Source organism: Aspergillus welwitschiae (genome assembly GCF_003344945.1).
Source record: "Aspergillus welwitschiae strain CBS 139.54b unplaced genomic scaffold BDQ94scaffold_13, whole genome shotgun sequence".
NCBI classification, from domain to species: domain Eukaryota; kingdom Fungi; phylum Ascomycota; class Eurotiomycetes; order Eurotiales; family Aspergillaceae; genus Aspergillus; species Aspergillus welwitschiae.
The window spans coordinates 759,085-783,132 of record NW_020798707.1 but is presented as its reverse complement, the minus strand read 5'-3'; the positions used below and the strand labels follow the sequence as shown (position 1 = coordinate 783,132).

General features: G+C 49.4%; 8 protein-coding genes across 8 annotated transcripts; 3 read left to right on the top strand and 5 right to left on the bottom strand.

The window, feature by feature from the left end:
* Window positions 1–3,654, bottom strand: BDQ94DRAFT_178229 (uncharacterized protein). Its single transcript, XM_026773082.1, has 2 exons — window positions 3,487–3,654; window positions 1–3,294 (listed from the first exon to the last, which is right to left on the bottom strand). Exons 1-2 carry the CDS (start codon window positions 3,502–3,504, stop codon window positions 211–213), a joined length of 3,102 nt encoding a protein of 1,033 aa, XP_026627305.1. The 5' UTR covers window positions 3,505–3,654; the 3' UTR covers window positions 1–210.
* A 5,725-nt stretch (window positions 3,655–9,379) lies between these two features.
* Window positions 9,380–13,491, top strand: BDQ94DRAFT_178225 (MFS myo-inositol transporter; the record flags this gene model as incomplete). Its single annotated transcript, XM_026773081.1, has 7 exons — window positions 9,380–9,576; window positions 9,671–9,967; window positions 10,053–11,187; window positions 11,949–12,389; window positions 12,442–12,739; window positions 12,807–12,901; window positions 12,961–13,491. 7 exons carry the CDS (start codon window positions 9,380–9,382, stop codon window positions 13,420–13,422), a joined length of 2,925 nt encoding a protein of 974 aa, XP_026627304.1. The 3' UTR covers window positions 13,423–13,491.
* Window positions 13,144–15,014, bottom strand: sec13 (GTPase-activating protein SEC13). The gene is made up of 6 exons (XM_026766045.1): window positions 14,856–15,014; window positions 14,742–14,783; window positions 14,535–14,650; window positions 14,438–14,468; window positions 13,959–14,368; window positions 13,144–13,885 (listed from the first exon to the last, which is right to left on the bottom strand). The coding sequence occupies exons 1-6, from the start codon at window positions 14,856–14,858 to the stop codon at window positions 13,561–13,563; spliced, it is 927 nt and encodes a 308-aa protein (XP_026627303.1). The 5' UTR covers window positions 14,859–15,014; the 3' UTR covers window positions 13,144–13,560.
* Window positions 15,015–15,097: 83 nt separating this feature from the next.
* Window positions 15,098–16,566, top strand: pex20. The gene is made up of 3 exons (XM_026775319.1): window positions 15,098–15,517; window positions 15,567–16,410; window positions 16,463–16,566. Exons 1-2 carry the CDS (start codon window positions 15,404–15,406, stop codon window positions 16,371–16,373), a joined length of 921 nt encoding a protein of 306 aa, XP_026627302.1. The 5' UTR covers window positions 15,098–15,403; the 3' UTR covers window positions 16,374–16,410; window positions 16,463–16,566.
* Window positions 16,411–16,793, bottom strand: BDQ94DRAFT_24861 (uncharacterized protein). The gene has a single exon (XM_026775318.1). It carries the CDS (start codon window positions 16,694–16,696, stop codon window positions 16,448–16,450), a length of 249 nt encoding a protein of 82 aa, XP_026627301.1. The 5' UTR covers window positions 16,697–16,793; the 3' UTR covers window positions 16,411–16,447.
* Window positions 16,794–17,327: 534 nt separating this feature from the next.
* Window positions 17,328–18,229, top strand: BDQ94DRAFT_24901 (uncharacterized protein). Its single transcript, XM_026775320.1, has one exon. It carries the CDS (start codon window positions 17,509–17,511, stop codon window positions 18,169–18,171), a length of 663 nt encoding a protein of 220 aa, XP_026627300.1. The 5' UTR covers window positions 17,328–17,508; the 3' UTR covers window positions 18,172–18,229.
* A 1,143-nt stretch (window positions 18,230–19,372) lies between these two features.
* BDQ94DRAFT_24853 (putative RSC complex subunit Sfh1) lies at window positions 19,373–21,842 on the bottom strand. The gene is made up of 4 exons (XM_026775317.1): window positions 21,243–21,842; window positions 19,972–21,138; window positions 19,825–19,909; window positions 19,373–19,769 (listed from the first exon to the last, which is right to left on the bottom strand). The coding sequence occupies exons 1-4, from the start codon at window positions 21,593–21,595 to the stop codon at window positions 19,671–19,673; spliced, it is 1,704 nt and encodes a 567-aa protein (XP_026627299.1). The 5' UTR covers window positions 21,596–21,842; the 3' UTR covers window positions 19,373–19,670.
* Window positions 21,843–22,327: 485 nt separating this feature from the next.
* On the bottom strand, window positions 22,328–23,979 carry BDQ94DRAFT_24816 (putative general stress response protein Whi2). Its single transcript, XM_026775316.1, has 6 exons — window positions 23,647–23,979; window positions 23,542–23,578; window positions 23,343–23,478; window positions 22,894–23,246; window positions 22,556–22,820; window positions 22,328–22,502 (listed from the first exon to the last, which is right to left on the bottom strand). Exons 1-6 carry the CDS (start codon window positions 23,723–23,725, stop codon window positions 22,482–22,484), a joined length of 891 nt encoding a protein of 296 aa, XP_026627298.1. The 5' UTR covers window positions 23,726–23,979; the 3' UTR covers window positions 22,328–22,481.
* Between the last annotated feature and the right edge of the window lie 69 nt (window positions 23,980–24,048).

The window sequence follows — 24,048 nt, the reverse complement described above, 5'->3', positions numbered from 1 at the left end:
TTATCAAATATCCCTTCCCTGACAGAGGGGAGGGGAGAAGAGGAAATTAGCGGTAGCGTAAGAGGTTAGAGAGCATGTCCAAGTCAATTGTTTTCTTTCGCGTCAATTCATATGCTCAAGAAATCGTCAGACTTTTCAAAAAAAAGATACAGTCGGAGAATAGAATAGGCGTGAAGTGTGACATCATGGAATGTAAGGAAGTGGCGTAGCTCATTTGCCGTAACTCTCGAGACATGCATTATGAGAAGACTGATCGAAAATGCGACGGAATGGCGGGTCTGAAGGATGTATGGTGTCTCTAGGCTCCGATGTAACACCTTCGGCTTTGCGGATTACTTCTTTCAAAGCACGGGTGACAACGCCAGCTCGGACGACCAAGTCTCGAAGAGATTGTGTATCAAAAGGAAGTTTTCTGGGACGAGGAGGATGTGAATCCGCGAAAGCGGAGTCAACCGAGCTGCGTTGTTGATAGATCAGATCCAACACAGAGTTCGGTTTGGTCGTGACATCGGGACTGGGAGAGGTGGTAGGGCGGGAGTTGGAGTGCTCCGAGAGCGATAGTCCCCATGATCCATCGCTGACCCGTTTCCAAGGTTCATTGGTGTTCGATGAATCGCCTTCCGAGTCATCGAAACTGAACGTCAGAGAGGATGGAGATCCAGGAGGCGAGTTATTATTGGAGTTATTATGATCATCATCATCAAGCGTGGCTAGGTTCACTATTCCTTCTGCTTCTTTCCAAAGTTCGCTTGATGGCCCTCGGACAATGTTTAGAAAGCTGCCCTGGTGCCGCAGACGCTTTAGCTCTTCAACCAGCAAGGTTAGTTCTTGGACCTGTCCGAACTGCCCATGAAGGCTTGCTTGGCGTTCCATGATAGCTTGAGGAACAATCATGCCCCGCCGGGGGGTAGTTTTGCTCGGCTTCATAGACTCATTGGTTGTAGTCTCATCTGCATCCTCAAACTCGAAGTCACTGTCCCAGTCCTCGCTAACGCCTTTGCTCCCCAGGCCCCATGTACCAAACTTTCCTGAAGTCTGACGTTGTTCATTGATTGTCGGGGGGTCTCTGGTCACTGGTACACTTTGACTACGGAGATGCAATGTACTCGGAGCTTTTCGTCCTGGCGCGCGGCTGCCACGCACGTCAGGCGTATGCTTCCCATGCATGGTCCGCGGCCGCCCATCAGAACCCGCTGCTTCACGATCGCTTCTCGGCTGTTCCGACCAGTCGAAGATGTTCATTTTCGGACACGAGTCGAGCGCCTCATGGGTGAGACTGCGAGAATCGTACTTGTATGACTGCCTCGTCTCGCTTCTGAAACAATTGCTGCCTTCGCCCTTCAACGACAGCGTTGAAGATTGTACTTGCGTGAATGGGCTGGTTGTTTCACCGGGCAATGCTGCCACCAAACTGCGAGAATCTTCGTCGTCGGTCAAGTCAGACGGAAAAGATATATTGCTGTCACCTTCGTGCATATCAGGTGGGCTGTTTGCGATACGGCCTGGCATAGTAATGGGAGTCGGCGTCGCGTCTGCATCAGAATCACAATGACAATTCCCAAGAGACTGTGAAGTAAGAGACCCGCGTGTTTCGAGTGCATGGCCATTGGAAGGCTCTCCCTCCAAAGTATTTACAGGGAAGTCCTTGTCAAAGATTGTCTCGATCCGAGGAGCATAGGAGCCCAAGCCACTGCTAGTAGTAATATGGGTACGGATGGAGTCGAAGGCAGTGTCGCTCAAGAAATCTGTCTCATCCTCATCGCCAGATGTGAATATGTGAGTATCATCAGAACCTATGACGGTTGACGCAGGATCTGATGCAGCGATAGAATGGCGTTTTGGGCGCTGACGGAAAGTGCCCTGAGACCTGGTCAGTGTTACTGAGTCTAGGGTGAATGGACGTGATCCAATGTCCCGGAGATGAGCCATCTCTTGTTTGTAGTCCTGACAATAAAGAGGATAGGCTCTGCGTCGTGGACTCATTAGTTCCGACACCAATGACGAACCAGCCCCGTTATGTGCAATGGTCGGACGACGGAAGATATTAGGGTCGGTGATGTTTCGTCTTCCTTGTGTGTGAGGTGGAATCACCTGTGTTCCTTCCGTCTTTGTTAACGCTGGAAGAGGCGTTGATGTTGCCCTTCTTTTAGAATAAACTAGGGGAACATTTTTGAAGCTTCCGCCATCTCCGGCTCCAGTGTCAGCTGGGGGAGACTTAGGATCCGCATCTTGCAAAGAAGGCGAGTTTTGGCGATCACTTTCCTCCGGTGGCAATGACAACTCTTTTTGTTGCGATGAATTCCCACTGGGCTCGAACGGGTTTCGAAACTGGACTGAAGGGGAAGGAGTAGATTCATCCAGGCCAGCTTCCACTGTTTGTTGCTTCCCTCTGATGGATGTTGCTAGAAGAAGAGCCGGGGCAGTCTCCGTATTCGGTACGATCCGCCGCAGCCCTTGATCTTTCGGTCTCGTTGCGGTTGAGAATCTACGCGCCAGCCTTTCCGATAACCCCTCTGGGCTGACATCTATGTATGGACGCCAGACATGATCATCGCCTATAGCAGCAATATCAGGTTTGCTTGCCGAGGGATTCAAGATCAGGCTTGGCTCAAAATTAAGACTATGAGTAGCCTTATGCCCCAAGGTCTCAGACCGCTGATGACTAGTAGCAGGCCTGCGAAAAGCGGTGGGAGTCAAGGGAGAGGATGGCGCGATCCCGGACAATGAGTGAGAGTTGGCATGATGTGAAGGTGGCCGCTTGACTAATTTGTTGGGCCTGCGTTGAATAGAAGCGGGAGGACTGGCCGGGCTATCTGGCGTGTTTGGTGAAGGAGAAACAGGAGTTTGGCATGAAGCACGTTTCTCCGGTTGGAAGGACAGGCGTCGCACCCAGGAAGACGAGGGCCGTCGTATGTGCGCAGCGAGTGAAATGTTCTCTAAGACTGGCTTTGGTGGGCCAGTCAACGTCTGTCCGCGACGTCGCAATCGTACACCTGCAAACGATGATTTCCTGCGCGACTTCTCCTCTCCCGGCTGACTCGTATCATACGCACCATCTTCTGACCCCCGAAAGAATTCTGCGGTCAGAGGAGATTGTGCTGTTACTGATGTAAAGGGACTGGTGGGGACATGGTTTGCATTTGACGAGGATGCGGTATTGTCTGTCGCTGTCGCGCATTGATCATGCAGCGGGAGGGTCTTTTTCCGGAATCGGCCTGGTCTGGAGGAGCTTCGATCTACGCGACCGAAGGCGAAGCCAGATGGTGCAATACCGACGGTGCTAATTGCACAGAGCTGAATGCAAAAGAAAAAAAAGAAAAAGCCAGTTAGCCGCGACAACTTGTAAACATGAAGGACGCGAAATCTGAGGCAAGCGCTTTGCTTCTCCCAATCTGCGCGAGGCAAAGGGCCTGTAGCCGCAGCAAAGTGGACAACCAAACGAATGCGATCCAAGAGCGATCTGATCGGACACAGAGCAAAACTCACAGTTGATACATGCTCCATTCTCAGAGGGCGCCGAGAACAGTGTCAAGCACCATAAACCTCAGATTAGCCACATCGATATCACATGTAGTTGACGACCCATCTGCATTATCTTGCACGAGGAGGATCAGCTGGCCCGACACATCTAGATAAACACCATCTCAGAAGAAGATAGGTGGAACCAGAATGCGATTTAGCCTGCGATGGTGGAAGACAAAAGCCACAATAGCAGTATAGCAGTATTGATTATTTGTACAGACAATCCCAGCGTGCGATCAGTGCGACCTTAGGGTGGGTGAGGGGAAAGGGTGTCGGAGCCAGCTAGGAGGAAGCTAAAGGAATGGGGGAATAGTCGAAAAGGAATGTAATCAAGGAATGAGGGACTAAAGAGGAAGACTGAGCGACTAAAGCTTTGGCCCGCGCAAAGTCGCAGCAGTTAACTGTTCTTAAGTCAACGGAGAGAAAAAGAAAAGGAAAACAGACAGCAGAAGGAAAATTGAAGAAGCAGTAGCAGTAGTAGTAGAGTAGCAGCGGTGGCAGCGGCAGCAGCAGCAGCAGTAGCAGCAGCAATATGCGAATGAGAGAGGTAATAATAACAGACCAAGGTCATCGATCAACAAAAGCCCCAGTGGGACGCGGTCACTGGCTTTGCTACCCACGGGCGATGTTCTTCTGGTTCTAGTCTAAACTCAACCACTGGGAAAGGAATGGATCACGCTAGGAGTTCCACCCCCAGCACACCACGACCGCAAGGCAAGTCCCAATAAATTGTGGCTAGAGTCAGGGAAGCGGGAAGAGCACAAAATGGAAGGGTAAAAGAAGGAGCATAGAAAATAAGAATAAAATAATGTAGAATAAATTTTACCTTTTTCTAAAGAATTAGAAAATCGGTACGAAGATAAATCCCTCCAACACAAAAGCCGTTGAATTTTTCACACATCATTTACCTGGTATGCTACGCAAGACTTCCACCCACACCTGTTTGGACCACAGCATAGGCAGACAAGTGCAACCACCATAGGAATCTGGGACTGCTGTTGCCCAAATTTCGCTACTCTGTAGGATAAAGCCATCAATCATATGAGACCGAATCAAGTAGAGTTTTCTGACAGCCTGAGGTTAAAAGGCACCAACTCACAGGTGGACAGCGATAACTCCCAAGGAAACCTGAAACGCCTTCTAATGCAGAATGAGGAGGAACACGAGGGTATTTATGTAAGTCATTGCTAATGTACTCCATCTATGTAGTATGCAGGTATTATGTAGAAGGGGACCTACTGACGTGGTGGACTACCAAGCCATAGGAGTATGCTGGTGCGTTGTTTAGGATGAAATCCAATTATGCATATAACCTGGGGAATGAAACACTTACCTTGTTCTGGGTAGAGGGATCAGACAGCCTGGTAAGTTTATGACCCTGCCTAATTATCCTTCGTTTTCAGCTGCTTACTGTCCACGCACAGAGACACTACATTAATGGTGTTCGGAGTAGTCCGCCCGTCCACTACTACCTACCCATCGGGCGGTGTATTTGGGTAATTATGGCGAGCCGCGATCCTTGCACCTCGGCGGCTGCAGCTGGGCCACTAGCGTGCACGATCCCACCCAGAGAGACTTGATGGGTGAGGATGGGATCTGATTCCCGAACCTGTGCTGGCCTAATGAAACAAACCAGGGATCTTCAGCTCCTTCCCCCCCCCCCCCTTCCCGAGATTTCACAAGAACCTGCTGGTCCAGAACACCATATAATTGGAAGAAGCATTGAGGATGTTCATCCCTCTCCCAGTGCCGTTGGATCCCTGTGCGAAGGGATACTACTAGTAAGGCGGTTGGAACATGCTTCTTCTTATCCTCTTACTTGATTTCGCATCTCGCTCTTTTACTTTTGCCAACTTTCTCAGGACCTAGTGGAGATGCTTCTGCAGAGAGCTCCAAACCGCACGAGATGGTATCGAGGTGACTGAGTCTGCTTTTCTCATGATGCAATCAGACCGCAACTGGCGTCCGAGCCTAGTACCGATCAGGAACGCTGATTCCGTCCAAGTCATGAAAACAATGGGTCCATTTTATAACGCGGCTAAGCCATCATGCCCATCCCCACTTTTGACTGGAAGTAGCTTTCGGCTGGCTGGCTGGCTGGCTGACTGGCGAAATCACCCTCATGACAATAATAATAAGAAATATTAATACTATTAATTTTCTTAGATAGCACGGGGCCCCGGGACTCGTATCCCTAGCTAGTAGCTCCTGCTATCTACCTACGCTCTCTGCTTAGCTTGCCGAGAATTCAAGGGAGCAAAGGAGAAGCGAACTAGGTTGGCGATCTCTGGAACAACCATCGGCAGAACATCTGGTTCCTGAGCTTTCATAAACCGGCCGGTTCCAAGGCACGGGGCCGAGAGGAACAAGCGGGATGCTGCCCAGGGTTAGACTTTCTCAGTCCTTGCCTCTTTTAGCCTTCCAATCCATCATTCTACCCATCTTTATCCATCCAAGCTCCCGATGTAATTAGAAGAAAAAAAATTTCCCCTTTATTCCTCCTTGCTGACCCTCTTTTCCCTTCCGCCTGTCCGCAGGATGACGACACTGAAGTCTGAAGACTCCAACTCTCCAAGGAAATTTTATTTAGCCCACTACGGTCGCATTTATTTTCCGAGAAAGGCCGAGAGCTCACGGCTTTTCATGTTCCAATGTGCCGTCTGTAAATTTCCTCGAGCGTTGCAATCCGTAAGCAAAATGTCTACTAGGATAATGTATTAAGAGAAGGCAGCTGATTTTGAGTCTAACGAGCTGTATCGGACTTTCTCTCGGTCGCATGTGTCAAAACTGGCAGGCCAACGGTGTATAGTAAGCTTATCTCATCGAGCACAAAGGCCGATCGCGATGATAGATCCAATTTCTCGGAGCGGAACGTGGACTGCGAGCGTCGAGCTTCCAAGGGCAATTTCTTCCGGCCGATTGCCGGCCGGGCTAGAGCTTTGAGGTCTCCATTTTTAATTATTTGTTGTTAGGTCAAGGCTTTGTTTGTTGTATTGCTATTGTTACCTAGGCTCTAGGCCTGTTTACGCAAGACAGATAGTTCCATTCAGTGCCGTTCACTACCGTGATTCCGATTGAATCGCAAGAGTCCGATCTGTATCTGCGAGCGTTCTGTGCCACTGTGCACTACCCACCGTCTATTGATTAGCCTTGCCTATCTGCCCCTGTTGCAGGCTTCATTCAGAATGAGTGTGCTTTGCGGTACCTTCAGCTGTGCTGATCGACTTTCTTGGCATTTGCTGCTACTGATTCATTCTCAGCCGACACCGAGACTGCCTTATTATAATCTGCCATAAGTTGGTCTCCATGTTTCAGAATTTGATCCTGGCCCCATTAGATAAAAAAAAGAGAAAGAGTATCCTTGCTGAATGCACCCCTTCGTTCGGTGGGTGTGAAACCATCAGAAGCAGGAACACCCGCCAGCCCTTGCCTCCAAAAACACGGCACTTTACTGATGGGAATAGTCTCCTAGGTGACACTGAGGGGCAATTTCATGCAACCATGCAGGCATAACCCTGTCCCAATAACATTCTCATCATTGGGCCCCTAGGTTTGAAGTGCGAAGTGCGCTGCGGTGCTACTGACCCATCCAGATTTAGCACAGTTGGTGGACGAGAAGTGCCGCTCGCTCCCTTGATTGGCGAAACTAGCCAGGGTTGCACGGCCCCATGAACAGCTGTCCTGCCTCCTGACGCGCGATCATGGGGAACTAAACCCGATAATCCTTGCGAGGTCCTGTCAATGGACATTATTCACTCTCGTCACAAACCAACCATCTACGTACAGGACCCGGGTACTCCGCAAGTGTCTCGCACTCACATTTACGCCGATTGAGGCCCCTCTCCTCTCCTCGCCAGGGCAACCATGAGTGTCCAAACCAACTAGCCCCCGAGGCTTGCTCGATTTGGCTGTGCGATGTCTTTCTGCAGGTGATCAGCCAGAGAGTTCAAAGTTTGATAGATTAACATAGCATCCTGGCCTGTAGGTACAGCGGTATGGCTATCTACCACACGCATATTCGAATGCTAGCTACTATCTATACGCGCATTACTCCGGCTATTTTTCAGCTGCATTCGGGCTAACCTTTAAAGGCCTGCGCTTACCGAGAGGAAGAAAACTGAGCTGGCAAAGTCGATGCTCCTTCACCGACTACGCGGGGCCTACGGAGGCGTGCCCGAAAAACTGGGGCGGTAAAGCTAAACACGATGATATAATCATGCTGGGAAAGCTACTCTTTTACCAACACACATGGGGTGCAAGATGCTGGAACCAATGAAATCATACGTTCGATCTGTTGGATCGCAACGAGGACCTGGTACCCGCGACCTAGATACCTAGTGGGGAAGAGACGAGTCAAGAGAATCTGCCACTAGACTCTACCATGATGTTTACTATCTAGGCTTTGTAAAAGCAGGATTGGTTGTTAAAACAGAAGACCAAGGAGTTAGTATGATTGCTTTCGCCCATCCTCTCTAAGTGAGAGACTGTGGGTTCTAGCAGCGTCCGAGCATTGCAGCAGATTCTCGTAATTCCAAGGAGACGATGGTATCCGGAGCCTAGGAACACTGGAAAATGGTAACCTTTCTGGAATCAGTGCATTGCAGGGAAACTAAGTGCACGACTATAGTGATAATTCGGCTGGGCGTTATTGGCAGATGCTCAATTACAGAAGACTATTGATACCTTATTAATTGCTCGATGGTGAGCATGTATAGAAGCTATTTGGCTACAACTAACGATTTATTCCAGCTAGAGCTCAGCTTTCATTATCATTTATTGTCATATTGCCTGATTTTCAAGTTATTCTAACCACTCAACCTTTCTGATTCATCCATAGCTGCTGAAGCCTAATACTTGGGTCTTCGAAGCACTATTCGATATAATAAACACATACCTATCTGTGCGTCCATTCTTACACTGACTTTAATGATCTGAAGACCTAGACCATAGGTACTTCGGAGCTCTCCACTGATGAGCCTGCCAATCGAGTGTAAACATAGCATCTCTTCGTACTAAGTGCTTCATGGTAATGCCAAATAGGTGCATTCTATCATTGTTTGGGATTCATGAGGCTGATAACTTCAACGAGCATGATACCAATAAGTAAAAAGCTCCTCAAAACCTCAATGAGCACGATTCTTGTCTTTCTGTTACTGGGACCTTATTCACCTTCAGCTGGAAAAATGCGGTGGTAAATGTAGTCATGCTGCATCAACTATTCTCTTATGGACACTGACTATATCTTGATAATGGCCTACAAGACCGTTATATTAGATACCTTTACCATTTGCTTATGAAATGGTTACTATGGAGCATACTCCGTGTGCGAGGAATATTAGTCGGTAGGTTTACACCTGTGCTTTGGTCATCAACATGCTTGAAGTAAGTTCACATCTGTTCCCTGTTTTTAAACATAGGTTTCAAAGATCTGATATAGGATTGCTCGTGGTAAAAGATGATACACTTTAGTAGCCAATAAACTTGGTCGGAGTGTGAATACCTGGTTGCTTAACGACATACCATCGGTGATTGCATCTCAACATTTTGGACCAGTGACCTGAGACTTTAAACACCAAGAGTGAGCTCCTCCTTTACATGCTGTTGTATCCAGATCCATGGCTGCGCCACTGTTGAGTATGGGGGCGGTGGGTCGTGTGAGCTGTCAGCCTTATTATGTAAAAAGTGTCTACCCCGTGCCTGAGCTAAACCCGCGACCACTTCTCCAGATTCCAGAACCCCCTTTCCCGAGAACAATCTAGTATACCCCAGATATAGGGTATACCTGGAAGCTCAAGTCATAACTGTGCCTGGAATGGCTGATATGGATACCCGTATAGAAGCTATCCAACCTTAAGCCATGAATCGCAGGGACGAAATTGAGCCGTCTGACCCCAATGCTCCTTTGCTCCCTTCCGAGCCACGGATAGACCATGAACCCCAACATGAAGGTAGCAGTAGGCTGAAGCCTACTACCAACTCGGAACAAACAAACGGGTGGTTTATATACGCTCTGACCTTCTCCGCAGGCATAAGTGGGTTGTTATTTGGTTACGAGTAGGTCCAATCTTGATAGCCTCCCCATCGACGACAACTTCATGTAGAGAGGTGATTGCTGTCCTCCGTTATACTGACACTCCGCCCTTTGAAGCACAGGTGTCATTTCCGCAACCTTAGTATCGATCGGGTCCGACCTCTCTAAACATCGTCTAACGACATTGGACAAGAGTCTCGTGACATCCTGCACCAGCCTGTTCGCTCTGATTGCGAGTCCGCTAGCGGGAATCCTGGCAGATAAATTCGGTCGCAGAAAGGTCATTCTCGTTGCAGACGTGCTTTTCACTCTTGGCGCTTTGATACAAGCTGTCACAAGCGCAGTATGGGGCATGATAGCTGGAAGAAGCATTGTTGGCCTGGCGGTTGGTGGAGCAAGTCTGGTGACTCCATTGTATGTTCAATTCTTACTAAGGGTGTCCCTCGAAGGAGTATAGTAGGGAGGAATAAAGTTGTCCTTTTGTCTAACATATCTCCAGATATATATCCGAGTTGGCACCTTCTCATGCTAGAGGAAGGCTTGTGACGATACTGAGTCTCTTTATTACAGGCGGACAAGTCGTTGCTTATATCATCGGCTGGTTATTCTCCTCTGTATCTGGGGGCTGGCGCTATATTGTTGGCCTTGGAATGCTCCCAGCAGTTTTTCAATTTTTCATAGTTCTAGCTCTTCCAGAAACCCCTCGGTGGCTGGTCCAAGCAGGGTTTGAAGAGAAAGCTACGAAAGTCCTCTCCCGGGTCTACGGGAGTCATCCCGACAGTGGCCTCATGGCTAAGCAGGTTATGCGTGATATCCAGCAAGAAGTGGCTGAGGAGGAGGAAGAGTTGACTCAAACCAATAAGCCCTCCACAGGGAATTGGCAGTGGCTGACGAACGTTACGCAGTGTGCTTGCCACTTAATCCTCGTCGGTGGTAATCGGAGGGCGTTGATTATAGCGGTTATGCTGCAAGCCACACAACAATTGTGTGGATTCAATAGTCTCATGTATTTCTCGGCGACAATTTTCTCCATGCTGTCGTTTTCATCACCAACACTCGTGTCATTGTCGGTGGCGTTGACCAATTTCTTATTCACCTTACTCGCATTTGCCTTTATCGATAGGATTGGTCGGCGCCGCATCCTCCTGTACTCAATGCCAGTGATGGCTCTCTCACTCATTGCTTGCGCTTTTACGTTCGGCTCAGTCGAAATGCCGAACCCCGAGTCAAGGGTACGAGCGGAAGATGCCACAATTGATAGCGCTTTCCTTCCTATTGTTATCTTGATATGCCTCACCGTTTATGTGGGAGCTTATGCATTCGGGCTTGGAAACGTGCCCTGGCAGCAATCAGAGCTCTTCCCCTTGAATGTGCGCTCCTTGGGATCAGCCTTGGCTACTGCCACGAATTGGGGGTCAAACTTCGTTGTCGGCCTAACTTTTCTGCCTATGATGGAATGGCTCTCACCTGGATGGACATTTGCGGCCTATGCGGCCGTATGTGTGTTCGGTTGGTTTGGTGTATACGCTATCTATCCCGAAATGAGCGGGCTTCGCTTGGAGGAAGTCAAGGAACTCCTATCAGACGGCTGGGGTGTTCAGGAAAGTTTAAGAAGACGTCGTGGTCGTCCCGATGTGAGCTAAGGGGCTAGCTTCTGCTCATACGAGACCCGCGTGCAGACTTTATAGACCTTGTTATCAACTGCAAGCCAGTGTTCCGGAGTCTATTTTCTGGGTCTAAATCGAAGTATTATATATGCAATAGTTGGCTTATAGAAGCGCACATCTTACCTCCTGTGACTGAGTTCTGTATGCACCCCCTTCCCTGCAAGGTCCACCGCAGTAAGTTCAAACCTGACAATGCAAAATCCCTTGTCTCGTATATGCTGCGTAGACTTCACTTCGAACAGAGAGCTGTATCACTCTGGATTGGCATGTAGCTGTACCGTCATCCACAGCGAGCATAAACAGGTCAACGTACTAAGTTTGGAAGATGATCTCGTGACAAAAGAATTTGCTTTCCTTACATATGATTGAACACGAATTCGCTCTTCATTCATTACCTCTTCACTCTCGATTCTCATGCTTCTATGGGAGCTATATATCTTAAGCACGGCGGCCTTCTCTGACTCTACATATGTGTACACTGAGAAAGTGTAAGACCATCATTCTCAGCATCTCCCTGAGTGGCTCGAGGACATAAGACAAGTAGCCTGTCACTGCTGTATAGCCTCTTATAGGTATTCCCAGTAACACGGAAGCCTAACGAAGATGAGCCCCCAAATACCGACCATGGCGGAAGATTGCTCTCACAATCCCCTTTTTCGCTTGCCCACAGAGGTGACAGGTCTTGCTATATCCATATAATATATTAGCATTGCTAATATTGCCCCTAGATTATTCAATACATTGCTTACTTGCTACCTCACGACGTCGATATGGTAAACTTCGCCCAATGCTGCCCTTGGCTCGCAGCAAAAACACTTCCGGCTCATTCTTCCATCTGGCGAAGCCGCTTCAGTGATATCTACGACGTTACTCGGCAGTATGCGTCTGATGAAGTCAAGGTTGAATATCAAATTCGAGCCATTGTCCTCTCACAATCCATCACTTTTCGCTTCGGCCAAAAAGAGGCGCAGACTTTCTGGCTGGAAGTCCTCCGAGATATGCTACTTGAATCATACTGTCTACTAGAATCGAACAAGCCATTGACTTCTAAGAACCACCGAAAGATTCGAGGCATACTCTCTAGCTCTGAATTTCTGAACAGGCCCGTTAGTGGCTACAGTCAGAAGGATGCAGGCCCGCCTTCCGATCTATTCTGCGCAACCCAATTAGTAGGCACCATAGCCGTCATATAGGAGAAAGCGTTGAAATTGACTCTGGCAGTGCCTGACTGGGCTAACTCTGGACCCTCTTATGTGTATTCAGTGTCTAAGGGCGGACTATGACGTCGGTATTGTCTATGATTACAGGGCTGAGAACAGCAGCAGACCGATTGTGCAGGGAAACAAGCTCGACCTGGAGAAATTACTTCACATACGCAACTTCTGGCTTCGTCATATTCTCTGCCCGGCTGAAGGGACCTTTCACTCTTCTTACATTGACCTGGCTCCATGCTACAAGCCTAGATCCTGGGGTGAGCTTGCGCCTTCTAATGACGAATTGCCCTGGATGGGATATGCATGTCAGTGACTCGCTTGTTACCTAGTCATAATAACATACAGGGAATGCAAATGCTAACTTGTGTGTAGCATGCGTCCATCCATATCCAAGATCTCTAAAGATCCTCGAGGATCGCCAGACATGTGCGGATCTGGACACTGATTGTGTACAAGTCCGATTTCGGGTGATTGCATGGAATACTCAAGGAATATGGACCCAGCTGATCCAATGCCTGCTGTGTAGTCTTTTCTAGTGAAACCCGACTCCAACCCTTTAAACTGGCCACCTATACTTCAATCAGTACTACCCACTGATCCCCCAAACCCCGAACGGTCTTATTTCCGTGGGATACGGAGATCACCTGGTTACGTCGCTCAGACCCTAGGTTTGGTGCGAGGATTCTGTGAACCGATCGCCGATGCTCAAGGGGGCTTTCCTGGCTGGCGTCGCATTTGCTTTGTGATATATGAGTGGGACCAAGAGCAGCTACCCGTTCCTCCTGCTCATAATGGCACAGAGGCCGCTATGGATGAGAACCCTTGGCTTTTCGAGGCAGGATGGCCGCCGTCGGACTTTGAGTCTGATTTTTACTTGGTACAGGTTTACGAGGGCGTTATCTTACCAGAAGGTAATATCATGATCGGAAGTTGGATAGATCTGCTGGAGACGCTGGACAAGGGTCCGTTTATTTTCTGGAAACAATGACGGTTTTGCCTGTTTTTGAGCTCGTTTTTTATTTTTGATAACGTCTGGGTCGGATGAAATACATGGCAGAAACCCAAATTATCTGTTATCACACGTGAAATATGAAATTTGAAAGTTGAGGAATCTAGAATCTGAAGCCTACTCCTCGATATCCTTTACCTTCTCCCATTGCCCCTTGAGGTTTTCCTTCCACAAGCTGACCTTGTTATCGCCACCGCTCACAGCAAGAATGTTTCCACTAGGGCTCCAGCTAACTCGCCAGAGTACAGTGTCGAACTCAAGTTGCTGGCTGGTCCACTGACCAGGGTTTGACGCATCGGAAGTCCAGATCCGGACTGTCTTGTCTTGAGAGGCAGAGGCAATGTAGGACTTGGAAAGAACGCTAGGCGACCAAGCGACATCCCGAACCCAGTCGGAGTGGCCTTCGAGAGTCTGCGTGTTGTTGTAGGTCTTGGTTTCCGGGCTGTAGAGGTGTAAGGGTCAGCTTAGTTCAATTGAAAGCAGAGTATCAGTGGGAAGCGGTTCATGGTGCATACTTGTAGTCCCAGATCTTCAGCAGGTTGTCGCTTCCACCAGTGACGAATCTCCGCTGCTGGCCCGGTCCAGGGTTGGAGCTGATCAAGCTGCCCGGGGCGGCTGCAGGTGCCCAGCTGATAGAGTTCACGCCCATACCGTGGGCGTGGAAGATCTGGTGAGTCCAGCTATTGTCGCGGAACTCAAGAACGCTAACATGTCCGTCCGAGGAGGCGCAAGCGAGGAGACAGCCACTTTCATGCGGAGCCCAGGAGACCATGTTCACTGAAGCGGTGTGTAGAGAGAAGTCGAACACCTTCGTCCAAGCGCCGCCAGCGACGGGTGACGTGGCGTTCTGGTGTTGTTCGCGCCAGATGAGCACCTTTCCATCGTACGAGGAGGAAGCGAGGATAGTTCCGAACTTAGGGTGCGCCTAGAGAAGACCGGAGTCAGATACATAGTTGAATAGGACAGCTTGACAATGAAAGCCATTATGACGTACCCAAGCCACACACCACACAGCTCCTTCATGTCTGCTCACACACGGATGGAGGTTAGAAACAATGGCGCGTAAGATGACCAGGCATCAGAATCCTCACCCCTTCAATGTCTCAATCAACCGATGTGTCTCTCCTTCGATTTCAAAGATCTTTATCGTTTTGTCCGATGAACATGTTGCCAATCTGCGGCCGTAGTAGTCCAGGCCGGCATCGTGCTATGCGCTGCGGTCAGTCTCAGGGGCCAGGCAGAAAGGGATGAAGCCATTGTCACGATGGCGTAAGAGGATTCTGTCTCGGTTCACGTACAATCATCTCATCGTGTCCGGAATTGGAGATTACTTGAGCAGCCTAGTTCCCTGGACGTTAGCAATAGTCATGGGCAAATCGCCTGGGACCATTGGGGGGAGTTGGGGGACATACCATATTGATCAACTTTCTGCTCGATATCGGGATCGACTCTATAAGGTCAACAGGGACGTAAGCTCGTGGGTGGCCCTGCCGGGGAGTATTAGGGGGGTTCTTGGGGGGGAAGAAGGCGGTGGTGGAGGGCCGAATCAACACGCAACAGGAGAATCAGCAGCAAAACACCGCCAGCTTGTCCGTTTCGCAAGTCAGCCGCAGCCCGATCTTATCTTATCGGCTCAGTCAGCCATCTCCAGTCATGCTCATATACACGTGATCCGGGGGCCTCGGTAGTCCTCGGTCGCCCTGCCCCGCGGCCTGTTCTTCGGTCTCCTTGGCTGTTACTACTCTCTCTCTCTCTTTTACTTGCCTTTGCCTCCTCTCATTCTCTTCTTGTCTTCTGTTGGACTCACTTCTTTGCGTGTTCTTGTACATACATCCTGCATCCCTAAACACTACTATTAGTTGCCTGTTTACTACGCTTATTGTATATCCTGTTGCCCCCAACATAGCAAGCAATCCGACGCGCTCCATCTTCCCAGCTCTTGTTCAATCTAGTCGGCACCATGAGTGATGCTCTATGTGGTCCCTCGAATGCGCTGCAGAACTTTCAAAAGCATGCATCTGTTGATCGTACCCTCCAGCAAGATAGAATTATCTCTCGACAGTCGCCTTCTCAAGTGAGTCTCGCCGTGAGCGTGCTTTACCGAGTTGTACTCATAGAAACAGCAGGGGTTTCGATCTCAAAATCCAACTCAAGGGGTGCTTGATCCCGAATTCGCTGCCTTCGAGTCCGGTCTAGCAGGAGCGCCCCCTCCCGATGTACAGCATGCCGTCCCTTTCGTTCCTCCCTCGCATCATTTCCCAGTATCGAGCCCGGCAGAATCGTCAAACTGGGCGGCAGACTTTCAAAATATGCATATTTCGGGACCTCCGCATTCACTCCATCAAACATCAGGACCATCTGTAGCGCCGATGGCGGCTGTTTCACAACAGGGTTGGCATAACGAGTTCGCTAAGCAGCAACAATCCTCTTATCAGCAGCACCAGCCGCATGTCCAAGGGCTTCAGCCATCCTTTACACCTCGCTTCCCTATGACCAGTGCTGCTTTCCCTCCTATGCAAGCCACTACAGCAAATCAGCAACCGATGGCAGACACATTTGATGAATCGGCGTTTGAAGCTGCTTTTGAACAGGCGCGAGCAGACATGATGTCGCAGGAAACCGAGACTACTCCTGTTCACGCTGAGGAAGTCATGGAAGAGACGGATCAAGTTGTGGCTGAAAGCACGGAAGGGAAGATCAAGATTGGATCGGATACTATTCCCCAGACCGATAAGAATGATCAACAGGCACGGGTGAACGATGCGGACGAGCTCGCCAGAACCGCGGGCCAGCTTTTGGATAGCGTCAAACATGATCAAAGCCAGAAATTCAAAGAAAGCAACTTTCTTGCCTTGATGCGCCGTATTCGCGACCGCGAGGTCCAAGTCGAGGGGGATGAATTTCGCGAAGTCAGTACCAGCAGTCCGTGAAATGAAATCAAATTCGGCTGGCGTGGAACGAACGCTGGTATAATCAAGTCTTTGCGCGCCGGCCTTTGTTTCTGCTAATCAGTATCTAGATTCCGCATCCACTGCATCCAGGCGGCAAATATTATCCGGAACGTCGGAAGGAACGGCAAGGGCAGATAGAAGGAGATACGGACCAGCATGCCCGCGGAGACGCTATACCCAACTCCACGAGTAAGTTCATGACGTGCCAGGCGGCCTATTACTACCTCGCATGATGGGCTAGGATGATAGGCTGGAAACGCTAACCGGGTTTCATCGAATAGACGCAATTCATGGGATTTCATCTAAAGGGAACCCTACCTTAATTGCAAGTGGAAATAATCCGGAAAATCCATCTGGTGGCTTCAGTCCTAGCGGTGATCACACTGTATACGAGGATTGGCGTCATGGGGACCGCTGGGCTTAACGTAATTATTCGACTTTCCAAATCAGCCTTTGGAGACTAAGAAAGGAGATGTATCGGACTAGCAGGTTGATATGGAGTCCGTCGGGATCACGCAAGTGCCGATCAGTCCTTGTTGGTGGGAACCGTTAGATCCTGATCCGTCAGAATTGGCTGTGCCTATTCAGATCCGCTATTCATCCTTTGAATCTCTGGGGTGGCACAGCATAGGCACCCTTGTTTTCTCTGAATCGACACGTGACCCTATTCCGCCTATTGATGGGGGAGAACAATATCACAGCCAGAGCACGTCAATTCGAGACGTTGGTGGCATTGTTATGAGACAATGTTGACTGGTACGGGCTGTGTGATGCACTCCTAAGCCGTTCTGGCGTAATAGAGTGTCGTAGTCGCCTGCTAGTGGATGGTGCTGGGAGACAGTTCGTTTAATGATGCGACTTTGTTACGTGGATGGATGTTTTGTGATGGCGCTTATTTATGTCAATTGCATGCTATTGTTCTCAGCGACAGTGACCAATCCCAACCAAACTCCCATTGCAACCATTCTTTCATCCTGTTCTTTAAAAGTCCGGTCCCTATTCTGTAGGACAATCTTTCCGTTGCTACAGTGCACATCATCTATAACAATCTTCACATATACCCTCATCTTCTCTCTCCATGACTTAGCGCTTATCAGACCCAATTCTACTCACAATGCTTCCACCATCTGAATCCATCCGCCATCAAATCCACAAATTAGCCGAATCACAAGAAGATTCTGATCATACAAACACCATCCCGCCTCCACCTCCATACTCCCCTTCCACCTTTAATGCCCCAAAGGAACATGAAGCCGATAACGATGGCGGGACGGACCAAACAAGCCTCATAAGCATCCATATCGATGCCTCAATGAGCATCCAGGGAAACGCAAATAGCATTATCATTCCATCAGTGACAGCACCAGCACCAACCCACAATCCACAAACCTCGTCAACTCTGAATCCAACTTCATCTTCATCATCATCCACAACCGCCGTACCGCAATTATCCCAATACCAGCGCCATTCCAAATTAACAGACATGGTCACGTCCATTATTGCTGCTTTGCATCGTACGGGACGTCTGGATTCTATTCCTAGTGACAACCCCGCTACTGAAGGTGCACTTGCAGATGCAGATGGACTGCCATCGTCATCTATCACGCTGAATATCAACACAGGGATCAAGATCCTGGGAAGTGGGAATGTAATCTGTGTGGGGGTGACCGGACAACGAAGGATGGGGATGAATGTGCTGAGGAGGAAGCGGAGGGCGTGTTCTGTAAGTTCAAAATCTTTCCTTCCCTTGGGTTGCTTTCACTTGGATTACGCTTGAGGTTTTGGTGTATGGTTTGCGCACAGCTAGTCTAATGATTTTCCAATATAGGAACCCCCAGAGGTTGCTACGGCTGGTTCTGTTAAGAGGGCACGGTAGTTGCCTGTTTGTTTGTCTGGCACGTGGCATGGATTGATGAAGTAGGGTGGGCTATTCTCGCTCTCTTACTCTGTGCATGTGCACACTATTTTTTCTATATCTTTGCTTCTGTGTTTTATTTGTGTTTACTTGCTTTCTCTTAATCCTTTTTGATGGCTTGAATAATGTTAGGTGGAATGGCCTGGACATAAAATACGACTGGCTGGCCGGGGGGGCAGGAGGGTAATGGATCGGATTGACCATATAGCTAAGATAGAGTAATTCTTTTCCTAGATTAGTTGATGTTAGTGTTGCTAGTTCTAGTTTAGTTTGGATCGCCTGTGGAGTTTATTTCGAATAGAATGTCATCGTGTTCTCGTGTTCTTGAGATGGTCCTGCATTGGATGAGTGGTCTGTGATGATGATGCTTGAACCGAGCACGTTTACTAGTATATATAGTACTACAATGTCGATGACATTCACAATGAGGTCTCCTTGGCAGTCTACTACTTAGTACTCTCATAATATCCTACAGAATAATAGTAGTAGCTAGTAGTCATGAAATTAGCATTTGAGTATTTAGACGAGTAATTTATTCTCGATATGCTAATCCTCTTCGCTCCTATTATAATGCCGAAACTATCATACAACACATCAATCGATAGCAAGACTACATATAAGATCGGCTGAATTGCCCCCACAGAAAAGGCGATAAGACCAAAAAGGCAGAACCACCATAGATCGAAGAGGAACGAAACAAACAGGAGTGCCCACCTGATCCTCGTAACCTAATGTACCAGACCATACATAACCCCCCTTCCCCCATAATGTAGCAAAAGTAGAATAGCAATGATCACCAAATAATTTTGAGAATCCTTACAACCCTAACCAAGGATGATGAGAATGAAATAAAGGTGGACCGACCCATCGCCATAGCAGAAAGAGTAGGTGTGGAAATGAATACCAATCCATCAAGAAGAACATATTAAGGAGAGTAAGAAAAGAAAAAAAGGGTTGAAGAGTAGTTAAGAAATTCGGAAGTATGAAAAAAAAAAATGAGAAAAACGCCTGCCCCAACTAGAATAGAGGTTCATTAGAGATATCATCAATCAGATAGTACATTGACTGGGGGTGTGAAGTGCTTGTTCCGGCATGGGGGAAATACAAGGCAGGTTTATTGGGAGGTGAAAAAGGTTTTGTCGACGAGGATTCATCACGTCAGGGATACTTCGTAGGATATGATACGAAATAGCCGGCCTGTGGAGAGAGGGGAACAACATGGAATCAGACTCTTTGCTCTGACCCCTGCTCGAGGTATCATAGCAGGGAGAGGGATCGGTCTCACCTCTGCCGTTTAGGTACAGAGCGTAGAGCCGCGGGTCCAAGAGAAACATCTACGCTTATAAAGCCCGCCAAATCTACTACCGGCCGATGGGCATATCGTGACGGTGTAGATCTCTGGACCATTCGGGGGCCACCTTGTCTCGTTCGTACAAAAGACCACAGTTGTGGCAGAGCGTCTGTCGCAGTGGCAGTCAGCAAGTAGTCACTTCGAAAGACGGCACATGATCTTACTCTTGGACCTGCTGGGCCATCTCGTACGGCCCAAACCGCCGTACCCCAAACCATACAGTTGGTGCATCTCCAAGTTTGGCGCTCCCTATCGAGCAAAGACGGTGGTCAGCATGTGCTCTATGAAGAGAATTTAAAGGCATAACGAACCAGTCAGCAAGTGTACCGCCACCTCCACCATAGCCAGCTCCTGAACCAGTATCCGGAGTCCCTCGTCCTCCAGGGGTTCCTCCTCTCCCCGAGGGACTCAGGCTGCGGAATCGTCTCTTCCGTTTGCTCCGCTCGCCTCTTCCGAGCGGCGTCTCACTGTCGACGTCAAAGTAACCACTGCCCTGTCGGGAGGCGTCGGGCGTTATGCCCGCAGTCGAGGAGAATCTGGCCGTCTCTCGACGTAGACGACGAATCTGACGTTCGCGATCACCCTCACGCTTCTCAATTTCCTCCTTTGACAGCGTTTCCACCTTAGGTTCCCATTCGTCGCCTAGTCCCTCGGGATCGTAACGCCAGCCCGCCTCCGCGCCGTTGGCAGCTTGATTGTCGATCTCATTACCATAACCACCCATGCCGCTGATGAGTCCACCACTTTCGCATACTTCTTTCTTCAATTTCAAAGCGGCTTCGTAGATGCCATGCGCAATGGCCCCGACCCATTCCCCACCCAGACCAAGGTCCGCGCACGTAATTCTGGCAAACTCCTCCGCCATACCCGGAGGATGCAATAGAGACCATTCAAACTTGTCCGTGTACAGTTTGTTTTGCAAGTTGATATTTAGGTTGATCATGCACCGATACGCGTCATCCGGGTTTAGTATGCTGTCGTTCACGAGAGGCTCTTTGGTCACCGTTACTTGGTTGGGTCTGCTGTCAGGCGTCGCGGCGTGGGTAGAAACCGGTGTAGCAGACACATCTCGCGACAGGCCAATCTGCGGAACTGGAGGTTTCGGCTGTACACTCTGGAATAACGGATGCAGGGCAACGCCGGCATATTCTTCCAATTGTTGACGAATCTGGTTGCTAATAGCCATCGTCATGGCCTGGGGATTCGGTAGGTCCATATCGCGAACGAATCCTACGGCAAACTCTTCGGGAGTCGCAAGAGCCTCGTGAAGATTCCAAAGGAAAGTGTCTTTGATGCGATAGGCAGGAAGCGCCTCCGGCCGTCTGTAGGCGGGCAAGGTAGGGTTGATACTGGGATCGAGGACTGTTCGCGGCAAAGGGAATGGTTCTAGGGGTTGATGCGCTGGGACCTCCAAATCAATTCGGATAGGTATAAGGGTAAGAGGGAGCTGCGCTTGGATTTGCAGTTGATCGGCGCAACTGTACGAAGGGAGAAAAGATTCCAAGTCAGTATCATAGCAAAAGCAGGAAGGACGCAGAGGTAAACTAGAATCGCTTGAAGAATCAAGTTGAGAGGCACATACGCTGGTCGCAACATCCTCTTGATCATCCAATCGCGAAAAACCCCTTGGACCTCAACAGGGGCGTGTATCTCTTTCCCCAGCTTCTCCGCCAGTGGCACCTTGTCGAACGTTGACTCTTCCCGTCGAAGGCTCCTTAGCCCGGTTGGCCGCCGAGGACCCTCGCTGTCCTCAAAGTCTTCATCGTCGTAACCATCTTCCGCATAATTGATAGCGGCGGTTCCTCGCTTGGTCGTCCGTGAAGTCGGGCCAACTTGGCTGGGTGGGATAATCGGGGTGAGAAGCGCATTGCCATATTGGCGCACACGGGGCGGGTATGATGTGATGTAACCTCTGAGAGGGGACATGTTGGCCATTTAGCTGGTCAGGGACATGTCCCTTTCAGACACTGCGCAAGTCGATCGGCGAACAGGGCCGCGTGCAATCCGCTCGACGAAAGGGCTGACAGCAGAGGAGCGAAAACAATGATTTCAGAGTGTTATGGTCGAGGTATCGCTGCGCGAGGAGGAAGCGCCTGAAGCGGGCAGTTGCTGAAGGAAATCAAGATTCAGGAATTGAGGCTGCGAAATGGAGATGGTGGACTGAAGCCAAAGCTGCTCTTTGACGGTGATCGCGGTCGAGCTCCGCCTTTTCTGCTCGTCGCGTTTTGCCAGAACTGCCGGCCTTTCCACGCTAGGCCCCATTCAGCCACATAATCACGTGATTGGTATACAGGGCAAGCTCTATCTGGAGTACAATTATACAAAGTTGGAATTTACAGAGCTCGTTTATGGCCTAAAATCTTGAATGTCTGCGATTTATTCCTCGTGTTATTTTGCGTGTATTGTAGAGACACATTGTATGGGTTCCAACTCAGCAACAGTCTCGCACTTTGTCAAAGCCCAGCAACAGAGCTAAGTGGCCAAAAGAGTACAAGACAAGCAGGGCAGGAATGAAATTAGATGAGAATACAAATCAATGCATGGGGTCCGGCCAGCTAATGAAAACTATAAACAGGATTACACAGTACCCAATGATAATTGAATACGCCATCCCTCTTGTCTGTTAGGCTGCGGATGCAGACTCGGGATATAGGGGATATCATCAACTCCGCAAATGTGCACTGGGCAACGCAGAAAAGAAAAAACAAAAATGGGCTGCTAAAGAGCGATTCTAATATGCATCGACGAGGATGAAAGAAATCGCAGGATAACGGCGGAGACTAAGAAAGTCCATTGGTACGATATGACCGCCGCGAGGAGGCTATCGAAGCCCGATTACGCTCTGCAAATATTGGTTAGATCCTGAGTATATGATAGCAGTAAAGGCAAGCTCACCATCTCTAGAGTCCATACTCTACGAATCCAAATTTTCACTTTGCCTTCCACTCCCTCCACATCATCTAGCTCAACTCCTTCCCACCAGCATCTCCTGGCTGGTTTCCTCCAGAATAGAAGGAGCTTCTGAGCCATGCCAACTGCATTGTTATTCGATAGGTCACCCCGAATGTCGGTACGCAGCTTGGCCAAAGCCAGGCTACATATTACCGCCTTGTTGGGCTCTGGGGCTCGATGGCCCCACCGGTCGTCACGATCAAACCCACTACGATTTGTCAGTCTCAAGAACCATTCTTTGTATCACCATAGGTGATAATGAGTGGGTATAGCCAACGTACCCTGCAGTAAGCATCTCTATGAGATGCTGCTCTGTCGAACCGGCTTCGTCGCTCTTTCTCAGCCCAGAAAATATTCCGTCTTGTTTTAACAATGATTTTGCAGCCGCGCGCTTGACCTGGATCATCTCCGCCTGGTCTATATCGGGGCGAGGAGGTATCGCGTAGAAATCGAGGTCCTCGCGCAACACTATGATACCAGCACGGTCCTGAAGCATATCTCTAGCAGTTCCTTGCATGGAGTCGGGAGCAACGTCCAAGTCCGGAGAGGTCGATGCAGATGGTGAGGACGACGGGATAGATTGAGCAACCGATCGGAAGAAGTCTAACATGTATTGCAGAGACGCCGGATCGTACTAAAAAGTGGGAAATAATGAGACGTGTCCTGGGCAAGATATAGGGAGAACAGCGGCGGTGGAAGATGAATAGTAGAGGAACGACTGTTAACTCACGTCGACCGGATAGATGTCGCCTTCATGGAAGGTACCCATGTGCCCGTCAGGAAGTAGACCGTTTGGAAAAAGTGACAAAAGGACAAATTCGGGGAGAGTCAGAAGTTCATCTCGGGAGAGGGTAAAGCGGGTTCCCCTGTGACATTGGTTAGGAGGTCTAAGACTTTACTTTGACTCAGGGCTGATAGAGAATTCTCACCGGAGATCAAGAGTGATATGTTCATCCCCACCGATGTCTAAGATCCATGCAAAACAGTCAGCAAAAGAAAAGACTTTCCCGTTAGATGGGAAATGGCTTTCGTACCTCCTAATGTATTGATCGGCGGCCCGCCGGTCTGCTGCACCTGCGTGATGATGCTCGACGCGCCTCCTGCTGCAGCCATCACGTATGTGAACGATTCGATGGGACTGGATCCTTCAGTATACGGCGGAGGAGGCTCTCCCTCTTCCGCAGATTTTCCTGACGAATCCGGCTTCTGGTCCTGGGAGAAAGAAGCCTTAGTTTCAGCGACTAAGGATGAAGAAGGGCTCGGCTCGAGAGACTCTTCGTCGGGGGGAAGAGGAACGGAGACGGGAGCTGAGGCCGATTCGGGTGGGGAGACAGTAGCCTTCCCGCGATTGAATTCGGTCGCCGGAGCGAAGACAAGAGACGAAAAAGGGGGAGGATGCGACGAGGAGAAACTAGAGGAAGAAGCCTCCGAAATGG